This window comes from Piliocolobus tephrosceles, chromosome 8 (assembly GCF_002776525.5).
Source record: "Piliocolobus tephrosceles isolate RC106 chromosome 8, ASM277652v3, whole genome shotgun sequence".
In the NCBI taxonomy this organism is placed as follows: domain Eukaryota; kingdom Metazoa; phylum Chordata; class Mammalia; order Primates; family Cercopithecidae; genus Piliocolobus; species Piliocolobus tephrosceles.
In genome coordinates this window covers 28044510-28056966 of record NC_045441.1, presented here as the reverse complement: position 1 = coordinate 28056966, position 12457 = coordinate 28044510, and the positions used below count along the sequence as shown (strand labels likewise).

General features: G+C 40.5%; 1 protein-coding gene and 1 long non-coding RNA gene across 4 annotated transcripts in view; one reads left to right on the top strand and one right to left on the bottom strand.

Moving 5' to 3' along the window:
* The window catches only part of POU6F2 (POU class 6 homeobox 2), a 496629-nt gene that overhangs the window by 56684 nt on the left and 427488 nt on the right, over window positions 1-12457 (bottom strand). For all 3 annotated transcript variants that reach the window (XM_023226357.2, XM_023226358.2, XM_031936007.1), the window contains one exon: window positions 5553-5693. In XM_023226357.2, coding sequence (XP_023082125.1) covers window positions 5553-5693 — 141 coding nt within the window. The remainder of the gene's footprint in view (window positions 1-5552; window positions 5694-12457) is intronic.
* LOC111552251 lies at window positions 5946-7694 on the top strand. The gene is made up of 4 exons (XR_002734590.1): window positions 5946-5958; window positions 6174-6277; window positions 7287-7365; window positions 7509-7694. It is a non-coding gene; the product is annotated as an uncharacterized LOC111552251 (long non-coding RNA).

Below are 12457 nucleotides of genomic sequence, written 5' to 3'. Positions count from 1 at the left end.
GGGTTTTCGTCCTAAAAGAATAGCCGTGATTTATTAAATGCTTATGACATATATCAGGCACTGTGTCAGGCACTTTTTCTACCACATTTAACCCCACAACAAATATATGTGAGAAGTCTATCATTCCTATTTTACTGATGAGGAAACAGAGGCCCAGAAAAAAGTTTTATGATGTATCCAAGGTCCACGCAACTAAGAAGTGATAGTATTTGGGTTCCAATCAAAGCCCATGCTCTTAGCTACTCTCTTGCTCTCCGGAGATGTTATTTATCTTATTACAACTCAGAGCAACATCCCCATCTGAACATCATGTTGCTTCAATTCTAAGATACGTATTTTTAACCATGTTTGAAAGTGATGACATCAGGATGGCCTTCCAGTTGATGTGTACATCCATGATGCTGGTGGTGTTCCTGCCTCTCCATTCACCCCTCTCTAGCTCAGAGCTTTTGAATAGAATTGAATGGCAATCAATGGTTTTGTGCCATCAAAGGCATATTCTCTAAGTCATAATGCATAGGCTGCTGTAAGAACCATTCGATAGGTTTTCTTTCATCATGGGCTTGTCATTTTAGGAGGCAGTCCCTATCCTACACTGCTCCAGCAAATCCTTCCAAATCTCACCAAACCAACTCTGCTCAGCTGACATACAATAGTATGTGCATTCTGGAGTAACCTGACCAGGTAAGTCTCTTTACTTTTCCTTCTTTTTAATACGTTGAAATAGTAATGTTTAGTTGATTTCACCCCCCTGCCTTGATTGGCTTTTTAAGGACCAATGCGTTTGACTTTACTTGCTGCCACTTAAGAAAATTTCACAGTGGTCTCGGACTTAATTTCATCAGGAAACATTCTGAGCTTCAGTTAAAATGTAGAATGCTTTCTTTAGCACCAGTAGAAAATAAAATTTCATTTGCTTTTACTTTACTGCAATAACGCCAATAAGGAGATATTGCCAGGGGCACCAGGGAAGCCAATTCTATAGCTGAACAAATCGATAGTAAATCTACTTGCCAAATCTTGAACATACCCACTGAATAAGTGTTAAGAGCACGTATATACCCTCACACTTTCCCTCCTCCCTACTGAACTATCCAAGATAAGGGTAAGATTTCCTTAAAATAACTTAATGTCCTACTAAGATTTTCACATTCTCATACTCCTCACACATACACAGACTTTAGCATGGGTTTTTGTGCACAGTTATGAACTGAAAACACATACCATCTTGATTAATAGCTAGCATTTATTGGGTGATAGCATTATTGAGTGATGATTATGTGCCTGATGCCATTCTCAGGACTTTAATCCTAGGACCTGGTGTTATTATTATCTCCATTTTTCAGATGAAGAAATTGAAGCACAGAATAAGGAAACTGCCCAGTCTCACAGCTGGTGGATGGCAGTCTGGCTCCAGAACCCTTTCTTTTTGCTTGTACACTGTACTGCCTCTTGCTGCATGTCCAGATCAAATATAGGTTTCCAGAAACTATGAGACAAAACTCTTAACAATGACGACGATGATAATTATGCAATCATTTATTGAGAATACCTGTGTATTCTCAATAACTACACTGTACACTGGCAGGCTTTCCCCACACATTATCTCATTTAATCTTCACAACTTAGGAGCTTAGATTTTATTATCCTTACTTTATAATTGGCAAAACTGAGGCTCAAAGAGCTCAAGTAATTTGCCCAAGGTCACAGAGCCAGTTATGGGTCAACCTGGAATTCAAACAAGTCCACAGCTAGCACCATTCCATTGCCCACCTGCCACACTTGCATGATTTCCAGATCCAGTAAACAAAGAGAACTAGGATGTTTTTCTCAGCAATGCCATAGTCATGATCAATTTCATGACTACTAATTTCAGGAGGACATATGTTACCTTCCCACCTCAGAGTGAAGTTGGGTATGATATAATTTTAGAGCCTTTAGCATCCTTGGGTAAGATACGTACTTTATGATTTTATTTATTTATTTTGGAGACAGGGTCTCACTCTGTCACCCAGGCTGGAGTGCAGTGGCACAATCTTGACTCACTGCAACCTCCGCCTCCCAAGTAGCTGGGACTACAGGTGCCTGCCACCAGACCCAGCTAATATTTTTGTATTTTTTTGTAGAGACAGAGTTTTGCCATGTTGTCCAGGCTGGTCTCAAACTCCTGGACTCAAGTGATCCACCCGCCTTGGCCTCCCACAGTGCTGGGATTACAGGCATGAGCCACCATGCCTGGCCTCTACTCTATGACTTTAGAACGCAGTATTTCTGTTAAAATTTATAACTCTATTGAATAGTGTCTGTTCTTTGAATTAATGACACACGAGTGGGTGGGGTTAGAAAGTTATAAAAACGACTGAAGATTTTCCTCCATGTTTGCTCATAATAACTACCGGTTGGGAAAAAAAGGAGCAGGAATAAAATTCTTCAATATATGGAGATTTCCTATCTCTTTAAATTTACTGATATCCGGTTAATAGAAACAGAGTCAGATGCCAAGATAGGGAAGCAAAACTGCCAAGTCCCAGGTAGGGGGATTTCTTTCTGTTGAGAGTTGAGGGCCAAGAGCCTGAAGTAAGATTCTGGCATGTCTCCTCATGTGAGTTGGGCATCTACCCAGCAGAGGAGGCAGCCTTAGGACTGCTTGCCCTGCAAAAGTGCACCACTGGCATAGGCTGTGGGCCCTGTGAGACACTAAGTCTCGTGGCTGCCTCATATAGGTTCCATTTGAACATTAAGAATGAAACTGGCTTGGGTAGGTTAAGTCATGGCTCCAAGATCATAAAACTAGAAGGAGGTGGAGCCTAAACTCAATCCCAGGTAGGTCTGAATTCAAAGTCTTAACTACTAAATCTTGTCTTTTGTTTCCGGGTAGCCAAAATAATCTAGCAGGAGGGGAGGATCAGAACATTTCTGATAATAGAACCCCCATCTCACCCCACCCCTTCTCAACAGACCTAACCTCACCAAACTATCAGTAGAGTCAAACATGCTTTCCACACTTAGGTTTAGATTTTAATGTGATTACTCCTGGGTGAACTTCCAAATGTAAACAATAGTTGATGTCAAGAACTCAAGTGAAAGAATTTTTAAATGTATTCTGAGTTTTCTCTTTGTACCTTTTCCGGGAAAGCGCTATGGAGATTTTTAAGAAATCGAAAATGGGCTGGTGGAGTAATTCTACTTTACATGGTATTTTGAGCAAGGCTAATTCTAAGAATCTGGTTTCAATGTATTGCTACCTTTTGTGCCACGTTAACATAAGCCAAAGGAATATGCACACACGCAAACAAAAAACAAATAATTTTTGCCTATCTCTTTTGGTGTAATTTGACCATAGGCTGTTCACCCCACTTCACAGTGCCACGCAAGTATCTCTGTGCCAACAGTTGTAGGACATGCACCTTTTCCTGGGAAGATAACTAGGTTGATATACTAAACACACACAGAAAAACCCAACACAAACAAACAAAACTAACCATATCGCTGCATGAATATGGCCAACTATCCACTGGAAGTTTGAGTATTTTAACTCTTGAACTCTTTCTTCACTAGGTAGAAGACGTGACCCCACTGGGCACATGTGTTAAAACTTAAGATTTCATGAGTGGGCATTATTGGTTTCTCTGTGAATGTAATTTTTTTTCCACTTTAGGAGGTTTGTGTACCACATCAAATAAACGATCATACCACAGTTTCTAAAATAAGATATTTTAAAGTCAACTCTTATACAATGTATGCACAGTACCAATCAATCTTCTACTTGGAAGATCACTTTCTAATGGGTACTCATGGGCTGGGAAAGCTATCCTTGGGGTTTGGCAAAGGCCAAAAAAAGCAAAAGTAGTAACTCCAGCCCCTGAGAATATCTAATTGGCAAAGTAATCAGCCCTTAAATGATCAGAAGAATAAAATCCTAGTAATTCCTTCTATATAATGGATTTTCTGCATCACAAATATTCAAGTGATAGAGAATAGCAGTGTAATTTACTTAGATGTAGGAACAAAAAAATCAGAGGAAATATCCGTCGGTGGATATGGTTTCTATCTTGAACCCCTAAAATTTACATCTCAAGGGCCAGCTCCCTGGCAGGAGTGAGGCAGGGTGTCCTATTTCTGGGCACAGCTCTAGGAAGCAGCGACCTGATGTGAGTATGAGTTATAGATATTAAAACCAACTTTTCCTCCACACCAATACCCCGTCCCTCCAGAAATCTTAATAGGCTTTTGAGAGCCTCCATTTAGAGCCGGCTGCATAAAATGATCTTTTGATGAAAAGGGATTGGAACAAGGGTTAAAGCAGACATTGAAAGGTTACTGTAGAGGGCACAGTGTTCATACAACCCTCCTTTAATATGTGTGGTGTGCACCTGTGATAAGATGATTCATTACATGGGGCCTCTCTTTGACAAGCTCCATCGTTCAGCCCTCAGGGTTCTGATGGGGCAATCCTGCACCCGCCCAGGAAATAAAACAAGGTCAGCTTTCTTTCCCTGGGATGTAGACGGAGACGATTTAGCTTATAATGCATCTTTGTTTACTCTTTATGTAAAATAAAAACAGGGTTCAAGACATCCAAATGCCTGCTCTCCACAGAGCCGGCCAAGCAGGGAGGATGCAAACACACTGCTGGGCAAATAAATAAGGCTGGGGAAAAAATCTTTGTGAGAATGCTAGCCCCTTCTCCCTTGGATTTCATGATCATAAACAGTCATGCTGGAGAACCAAGTGTCCTAACCACTGGGCTCTGAGAAAGGCCTTCGGATGGAGGGTACCCTAACATCATCAGTTTCATCTCATTTGCTTTTTATGCAGGTTTTGGGTTTATTGGGTTGTCTGAAGCTCTTCCAGTATCTTGTATGACCATTACGTGGTACATTAGCAGTGTGAGGGGACAGACCCTATCTCATGACATGAGGAAGGTTTACTGCCCCTGTCATACTGAAGTAAATCAACAAGCATGCCAGAGGTTGCCTGGCTTCCATGGGAATTGGCAGGAGGCTGGGGGCCATGGAGCTGACCTGCAATTGGCTTCATTCTAACTCACCCCTTTTCTTTGTTGCTTTTATAAGACTTCTTCATCACCTTCCCATACATTCAAAAATTGGCTTTGTTAAGACTAATTTTGGTATCTTACAGCAATTATGGAAGGAAACTGATCAGTTTCCCTCATTATCCAAGTTCTTCCCTAAGTGAAAAATAAAAAAAGCAAAACTGACATTTTATTCTTAAAATGTAACTTTTTTTTTTTTTGAAAGAATGCCCCTGTAATGCAAAGTAACTTCTTCATATAAGGTCATAACATGAGTCACAGTACAGAGACAAAAACAAAATAAAACTTTGACAATCTAGAGGTAGGAAAAAAAATCTTGCTTCTAAAATATAGAAACACCTCCCAACCCTTCTCCTATTCTTGACATTGCTAGTAAACATTATTTATTTGCCTCGAATAGATGCGGTTACATATCACTGTCATGCAAAAGAAATTCATTTCCTTTCCGAGTTCAATCTGCCATAAAAATGCACTCTTGTTCCCATCTCCCACTCACCTGTCCTTGTGCATTAGTAACTAGTTGACCTGTGACCCCCTGAAGACTGGAGAGGGCATTGCCAAAGGCCTGTGAGCTTGCTATGGAGCTCATGGCTGCAGCAGCCGCTGCAGCCTGACTTGCTAGTGGATTATTAACCAGCTGCAAAGAGAGAAAAGATCACCGTGAAAACCACCGAGAGGCACAGGCACAGCACACGGACACAACATTGACTCTAGGGAGGTAGTTCTTGCCTCAATTCGCTCATGCAAAGGGGCCTGGAACCCACCGGAGGGGCGTGGCGAACATTCCCGGAAGCTCTGGGGTAGGGGAATGATGGAAACCAGGCTGGAAGGAAAATGTTGGGCAGCTTGATGGAGCCTGGGTTTAGGGCTAGCCCAGGAGGGAACGAGCCTGAACTTTAGGGGTGAGGTGGGCTGTTAGGACCTTCTTGGGTGGAGAAATGATTTTGCAGAAGCCCTCTGGACTAAATAAAACTCTAAGGAAATATCTGCTTTCCCTGAGGTAACCAGACAGAATAGGGGAGTAAATAGGATGGGGGTTGGGAAAGAGAGGGATAGATTTTTAGGGTTTCTGCGAATGAATTTATCATTTCCATTTGTGGACTGCAGTTTCTTTCAGGGACATTGGGTGAGGCAGGTGTTCCACCCCACTTTCTTGTTTGAGGGGAGAAGGAAACCAAAGCCAGTAGAAATGGAAGTCTATGGCCTCTGTGCTCTCAGAGGGTGAGTCTAGGGCTGTGACAATTTTGGGGCTTTACCCTAACCACAGGATTCAAGGCCAATGAGAACGGTTGTTCGATGAATGGTCAGATTGACAACTGCTTGCTGTTGTAGCTGATATATGGTCTTTCCTCAGCCTCTTTCCTGGGACAAGAGTGAAACAGGGAGGAAGAAAGAGAGAGGGGGAGAGAGACCTGCCAGGGAGGAGGTTATGGCTGCCAAAATCTGTTTTTCCATGGAGACCAATTCAATATTCTCCTTCCTGCCAATTTTCCACGCCACAGGTTTTCAGGCCTTCTGACCATGAGGCAGAAGTGTGGCTTCAACTAAAATCTGCATTTAGGTTAATGACTAGATATAAATTCAAGAAACATTTAAACTATTTTCACAGTATTGGTTTTGATACATGAATTTCATTTGTATTTATTCTAGGGTGTTATTTTTTCCCATATAGTTTCTCTCAAGTACAACAATTGTTGTGTTGGAAATAATGCATTTTCCATCACCAGTTCCCACATCCATGAAATTTCTGCATTTTTTTCAGAAACATGCCAAGACTAAGACTTGGTGGAAAAAAATTAATGCCATACCTAATTCAAGTCCTAGAAGCTCTTCTAAAAATGCCACTTTTTAAACTTTCCTTTCTTTATTTTTTGTCTCAGTCTCTCTTCTCTCTCTCTTTTCCTTCTTCTGTTTCTTTCCTTCAAACCATATTTTATTTCTTAATTTCTTTGGAAATTTGCCAGAGATTATACTATCTTATGAAGAAGGAAATATTATCAGAGAAAACATCAAAAAGGACAGGAATTTAATACTTATTTTTTCATTAATGTGATACCTTTATCTTATTGGTTTCTTCATTCATTTATAACTACATTTCACATAACTGTTCTTCATTAATTCTGCTGACCCAGCTATTTTTTTTTAAAATGAGAATCCATTTTAAGTTGATTACTTTATGTCTTTTGCCTTTATCTCTCTCCTAAAAGACAATAATGATTTTCTTTTTAAGGAGAAAAAAATTCTCACTCATCAGCCTAAAGAGAAACCCTGTCTTATCCCAGATTACCACCATGGGATTTAAAATTCAGGTTGGTCTTGATTTTGATTTTTGGAGTATGTCTTTATAGGATAGATGGGGTAACAGTATGCATCCAGAAGTAACTCTCCTTGTTTGTAGACTACCTGAAGTGAGAAGAGCTCATAATGTGTTCTTTTTTTTAAATTTCTGAAGTGAGAAGACTGCGTTGGAAATACTGTCTTCAAACTGCTGGTACAGACACTGACCATTGGTACAATATTTTTAGGTCATTTATCAATTGCCATGTTTTACATTTCTTTCATGCAATACAAGTTGAAATCATAATGAAATTCTTGAGTTTCGGAATATCTCAAAGTAAGTTTCTTCATCCTCAACAAATGATTAAATTATGTTCAATTGGATCTTAGTGTTGAACATGGATTTGGTCCATGAATTTTGGGTGAACAATTTAAATATCTATATACAGACTGCTCTCTCTGAAGAAGATGGGCAATTATTTATATTTAATGAAAAGAAAGTATTTTTATTAATTGCAAGACATTTCTCTAACATCTATGTTGATCAAAAATTCATATAGGAAATTATAGAATTATTCTCTGGATACAAAATAGCATAGATTGGGAATTTCCTACATTTAGGACACCAGTGTGTTGTTCAGATGTAGTCCCATGCAATTTGCTGCATATTCAGGTATTGCATAAATATAAACAATTATTCTGAATACAAAACGAAGTCTCTACTTAAAAGTGAGCTTCTGAGTCTTTGTGTTTTGGGGTCAGAAATGGGTATACTTCAACTGCTTTGGACTGCTGCCTTGGCAACCACAAATACATAGGTTTGGCTTATTTTTAACGTTTATTTCCTCTGTATTCTGGTCCTAGCTTAAAATCTAATTTGGTCCTCTTTTTGCTGTCCTTCCCTCTTAATAAAGCAAATGCCAACACAAATGACTCTTTTACTTCCTACCTGGCATTCTGGTAGGTCTTTGTGGAAGTTGTCTGAGCTCTGGGGAGATGCCTTGCTGTCCCTGTAGAACTAGAGCTAGAACCACCGTCACAGAGTGTGGTGTGCACAGACAGTGGGTGCAAGCCAATCTGTAAACTGACAGCATTCCAGGAGGATCACTGGTGGTGCTGATGGATGCAACTTTATACATACATATCTTTTGGCTTCTCTGTCTGTGACTGCCAAGGCAGGGATGTAGTATGCATTAAAATATGTGGCAGGGAAGTGGAGGGGGTGGTCAGGAAACCACACGTGTTCTTCTCATCACCTCTGGTCATGTCACTCTGTATTGTCCCCAGTCATATCATGTTAGCACTGCTCCTATCAATATTTCTTGATTGGAGACTCCGGGTAGATTTGGACAGCAGGGAACCCAGGCACAATAAATGCACATAATGAGCATGTTATCGTTCCGGAACCAACTGGATATTTTGAAGCTGCTGCCAAGTTTATGCCTTCAGATCTTTCATTGCCAATGTACCTAACCAGCAAAGGATGGCCCAAATGAAGTCTGACTATAATACATGGTCTTATTTTCAACAGACCAGCTTAAAAGACATGATGAATTCTGGTGTGTGCTTGTTGATGAATGTGGAAGCTTTCTAAAGGAAGGATTTGCAGAGGGCTAGAGTTCTTATGTTATATACAAATGGATTCTGGGCCTTGAATACATCAAGTTCTACTTCTGGAGTCTAAAAACCCACTAAGAGAAACATTGATATCTTAAGACAGTTTTCTCCTCCCTGGAATTTTAGAGAATACAATGACAGAATAATTTTTTAAAGTAGTTTTATGCCAGTGAGGAAAGGCTCCAAGCCTCACATTCCCCTGCTCGCCCATTAATGCAGGTGAGGGCATCAGCTCTGAAAACAGACTGCCTTGGTTTGTGACTTTAAGTAAACCACACTTCATTTTCTTATGGGTAAAATGGGTATAAAAAGAATATCACACACAGGGTTAGAATGAGAATTAAATGCGATGATGCATTCAAAATTTTAGAATACCTAGCATACATTATTTTCTTAATAAATGCTAGCTAATATTCTGATGGTTTCTACTGTGCATGCAGATTTTGAATTAATCAACTTAGAATTAGAACTCACCTCTATAAATATCTTTTTTCTTTGGAAATAATATGAACAAGGGTAATTATTCCCTATTTTTAGGGCAATTTTATTTTATTTTTTTTTTCTTATTAAAAAAAGATCAGCTTGAAGAATGTGTGAAAGTATTTTAGCATAGAGAGCATAAGCAAAAAGTACTTAAGACAGGGCTTCATCTGCCAGTCTTGGGCCTGCCCTATTTGATGGAATTAGCTCATCTATAGAGAAAGTAGTGCTTAGAGTCTGAAGTCAGGGTCAGTGGGTGACAGCAAGAGTAGACATTACCTTATTTATAGTATGTTTTCCTCATCCTTAGTTTGCAACATTCATTAGGTTTCCATAAGGGTACCCATTTTGGAGTTTAATTCCTGCCTTATGTCAAAGTATTGTCAATGAGTCCATCTCACAGTTGCTGATTTGATAGTGAGGGAATGCAGGAAAAAGATTTGCAAAAAATTCCTTTAGGATTTACAGTGATTTATTTCTCTGTCTGCATATCAATATGGATATTTGGTACTCATCTCATAATGAGAATAAATCCATATTTCCAAATCTGTATACTTTGTGTATCTCCTTGCTGCCTGTGTACACTAAATGGTGATGAGAAAAAAAGCTTTGATAAAGTCTCCCCAAGGAGCCCCCTTAAAGGATGTCATATGGATGTCACCATAGATAATATCATATGATGGAAGAAGGTTTTTCTCTAAGTCATGTCCCATATTCTCTTTCTCTGAAAGATGCATAGTTTGCATCCTGGAAAGAATTCAGTTTCCTTAAATCTGAACAACAGTAATAATAATATGTGTCATGCAAATGGGCTGATTATATAATTCTATTATTATAAATCTCATTTACAAAAATATGGCAGCATGATGAGGCAATTTAGCTATGGTATTATATTCCTATGTTTATGTCTTTGTTCTAAGAGGGACTTATGAATGCAGCTGCCTCAAAACCTTTCTTTGGAGCATAATTGCCCATGATCTATAGTTCTATCATTCTCCTCATGAGCTATGTGGATTTTATAGAGTATGGATTTTGGAGCAGCTCTTTTTTGCTACTAACTTTTCAATTTAGAACCCTGGAACTGTGGTGCCATTTGTTTTCAAATGAGGATATTCATAAATGCATTCATCACTATTCATTCCTCATTTAAGGTTTGAAATGACTTGGCCGGGGCTGCCTAGAAACAGCAGGGCAAATGCAGCTTTTGAGTTCATTTACATACATTAGGACCTCGACTTTTCCTGTATGTCTGAAAAAGTGTCTCTTGGCTCCTTGGGATTCCTCTAACCAAATCAGTACTTCCACATCTTACCCTCAAGTCTTCTCTTAAAAGGTCAAGAAATTATCAGTAGACAAATAATGGAAGAGTGGCCATATGTATCTCAACAATGTACTTGATGTGTGTTTTATCCTACTAAATTTTTCTCCCGGGTCTCATCATTATTGTTGTGTTATAACAATACTCTCATAACAGTTAGAAAACCAGTTTTGTGAGTTCCAGTATTGAGCCAGGATTTGCTGTTCGCTGTCTGCCCACCGTTCCCTGTAGTGGTGGCAATGTGCTAGATGCTGACCTGCCCACTCTCTGCCAACCGACTGGAGGTCTCCATTGACCACTGCTGACAGATCTCTTGGGCTGGGGTGCTTGAGATTGAGAGATGCCTCTGAGGCACTGCAACATCCTAAAAGACCTTTTGAGACAGCCAGATGGAAAGGGGTCCCCAGAGAAACTCCAATCAGCCTGCGTGCTGGGAAGAATGTGCACTGGGGTGGAGCCACAGAAATCCACTCTATCTGCAGCAGGGAGGAGCCTGGCCCCTCCTCTTCCTGGGTGGAAGCTGGGATTCAATCGGGAAGTGCACCAGCAGGGACTCTGGCTTTGCAGAGAGTCCCTGTTTCCCTTTTTTCCTCCTTTTTGCCCAATAAATCCTGTTTTTCTCACCCTTCAAACTGTCTGTGGGCCTAATTTTTCGTGGCTGTGTGACAAGGACCCCATCTTTAGCTGAACTAAGGAGATAGTCCTACAACACTTTGACTCACCAATGTAAAATCCCATGATTTTGGTATAGTTTCAGAATCAATAATATTTTATTTTTATTTAATGGTGAAATTGGAAGTATAGTAACTTCCTATGAGTACTCCAATATACAGTCATAATGGCTAACAGAGGAATTTTTAAGGTAACCTAAGGTTTTTGGTCAGGTTTCCCAGAAACAGAAAAAGGAAGGGAGGAAACCTGACGCAGCATGAGGCTCTGTAGTGTTTGTAGGGTCTCAGCGTTGTCCCATCCTATGGGAAGGAAGCTGGGCTGTCATACCCTATACTGTCTGTCCTTGTTGAACAGCCCATGGGGTGAAGATGAGGGTTGGCAATGCCCAGGCACTGCTGGCCCTTTGCTCTTGGGGTCAAATGGATCCTGGAGCCGGAGGGAGTGCTTGGAAGAAGGGCTTCAGATGCAGGTCATTGAAAGCCCAAGGTGTGGGGGCAACTCATGGAAAAAGAAGGATTCCAGGGAATCTGGGTGGATCATATCATTTTGTGACATAATAAGAAATATATATTTTGTCTTCATCCTTGGTTCCTGACACAGAACTCCTAAACCCTTGGAATTTCTGAGTAATAGGGGTAAGAAAAACATCTTTTGTTATTCTTAATAAGCCCTCTTTCAGCCACACCCAAATCTATGCTAATGAGGTGGCTCTAGGAGAATTCCACATGGCTGGTCAAACCCTGTGACTCCCGGGATAGAACTTGCAGCCCCACTCCCGGCTGAAGGAGAGGGAAGAGAGGCTGGGGACTGAGCCAATCACCAGTGGCCAATGATTTCAGCAATCATGCCTTCATAATGGAACCCTACACAACAGATTTGGAGAGTTCCTGGTTGGTGAATGTATCCATGGGCTGGGAGGGTGGTACGCCCCAAACTCCCTGGTGACAGAAGCTCCTGCACTCTGGACCTCTTTCCTCCTTCCTTCCTTCCTTCCTTCCTTCCTTCCTTCCTTCCTTCCTTCCTTCCTTCCTTCCTTC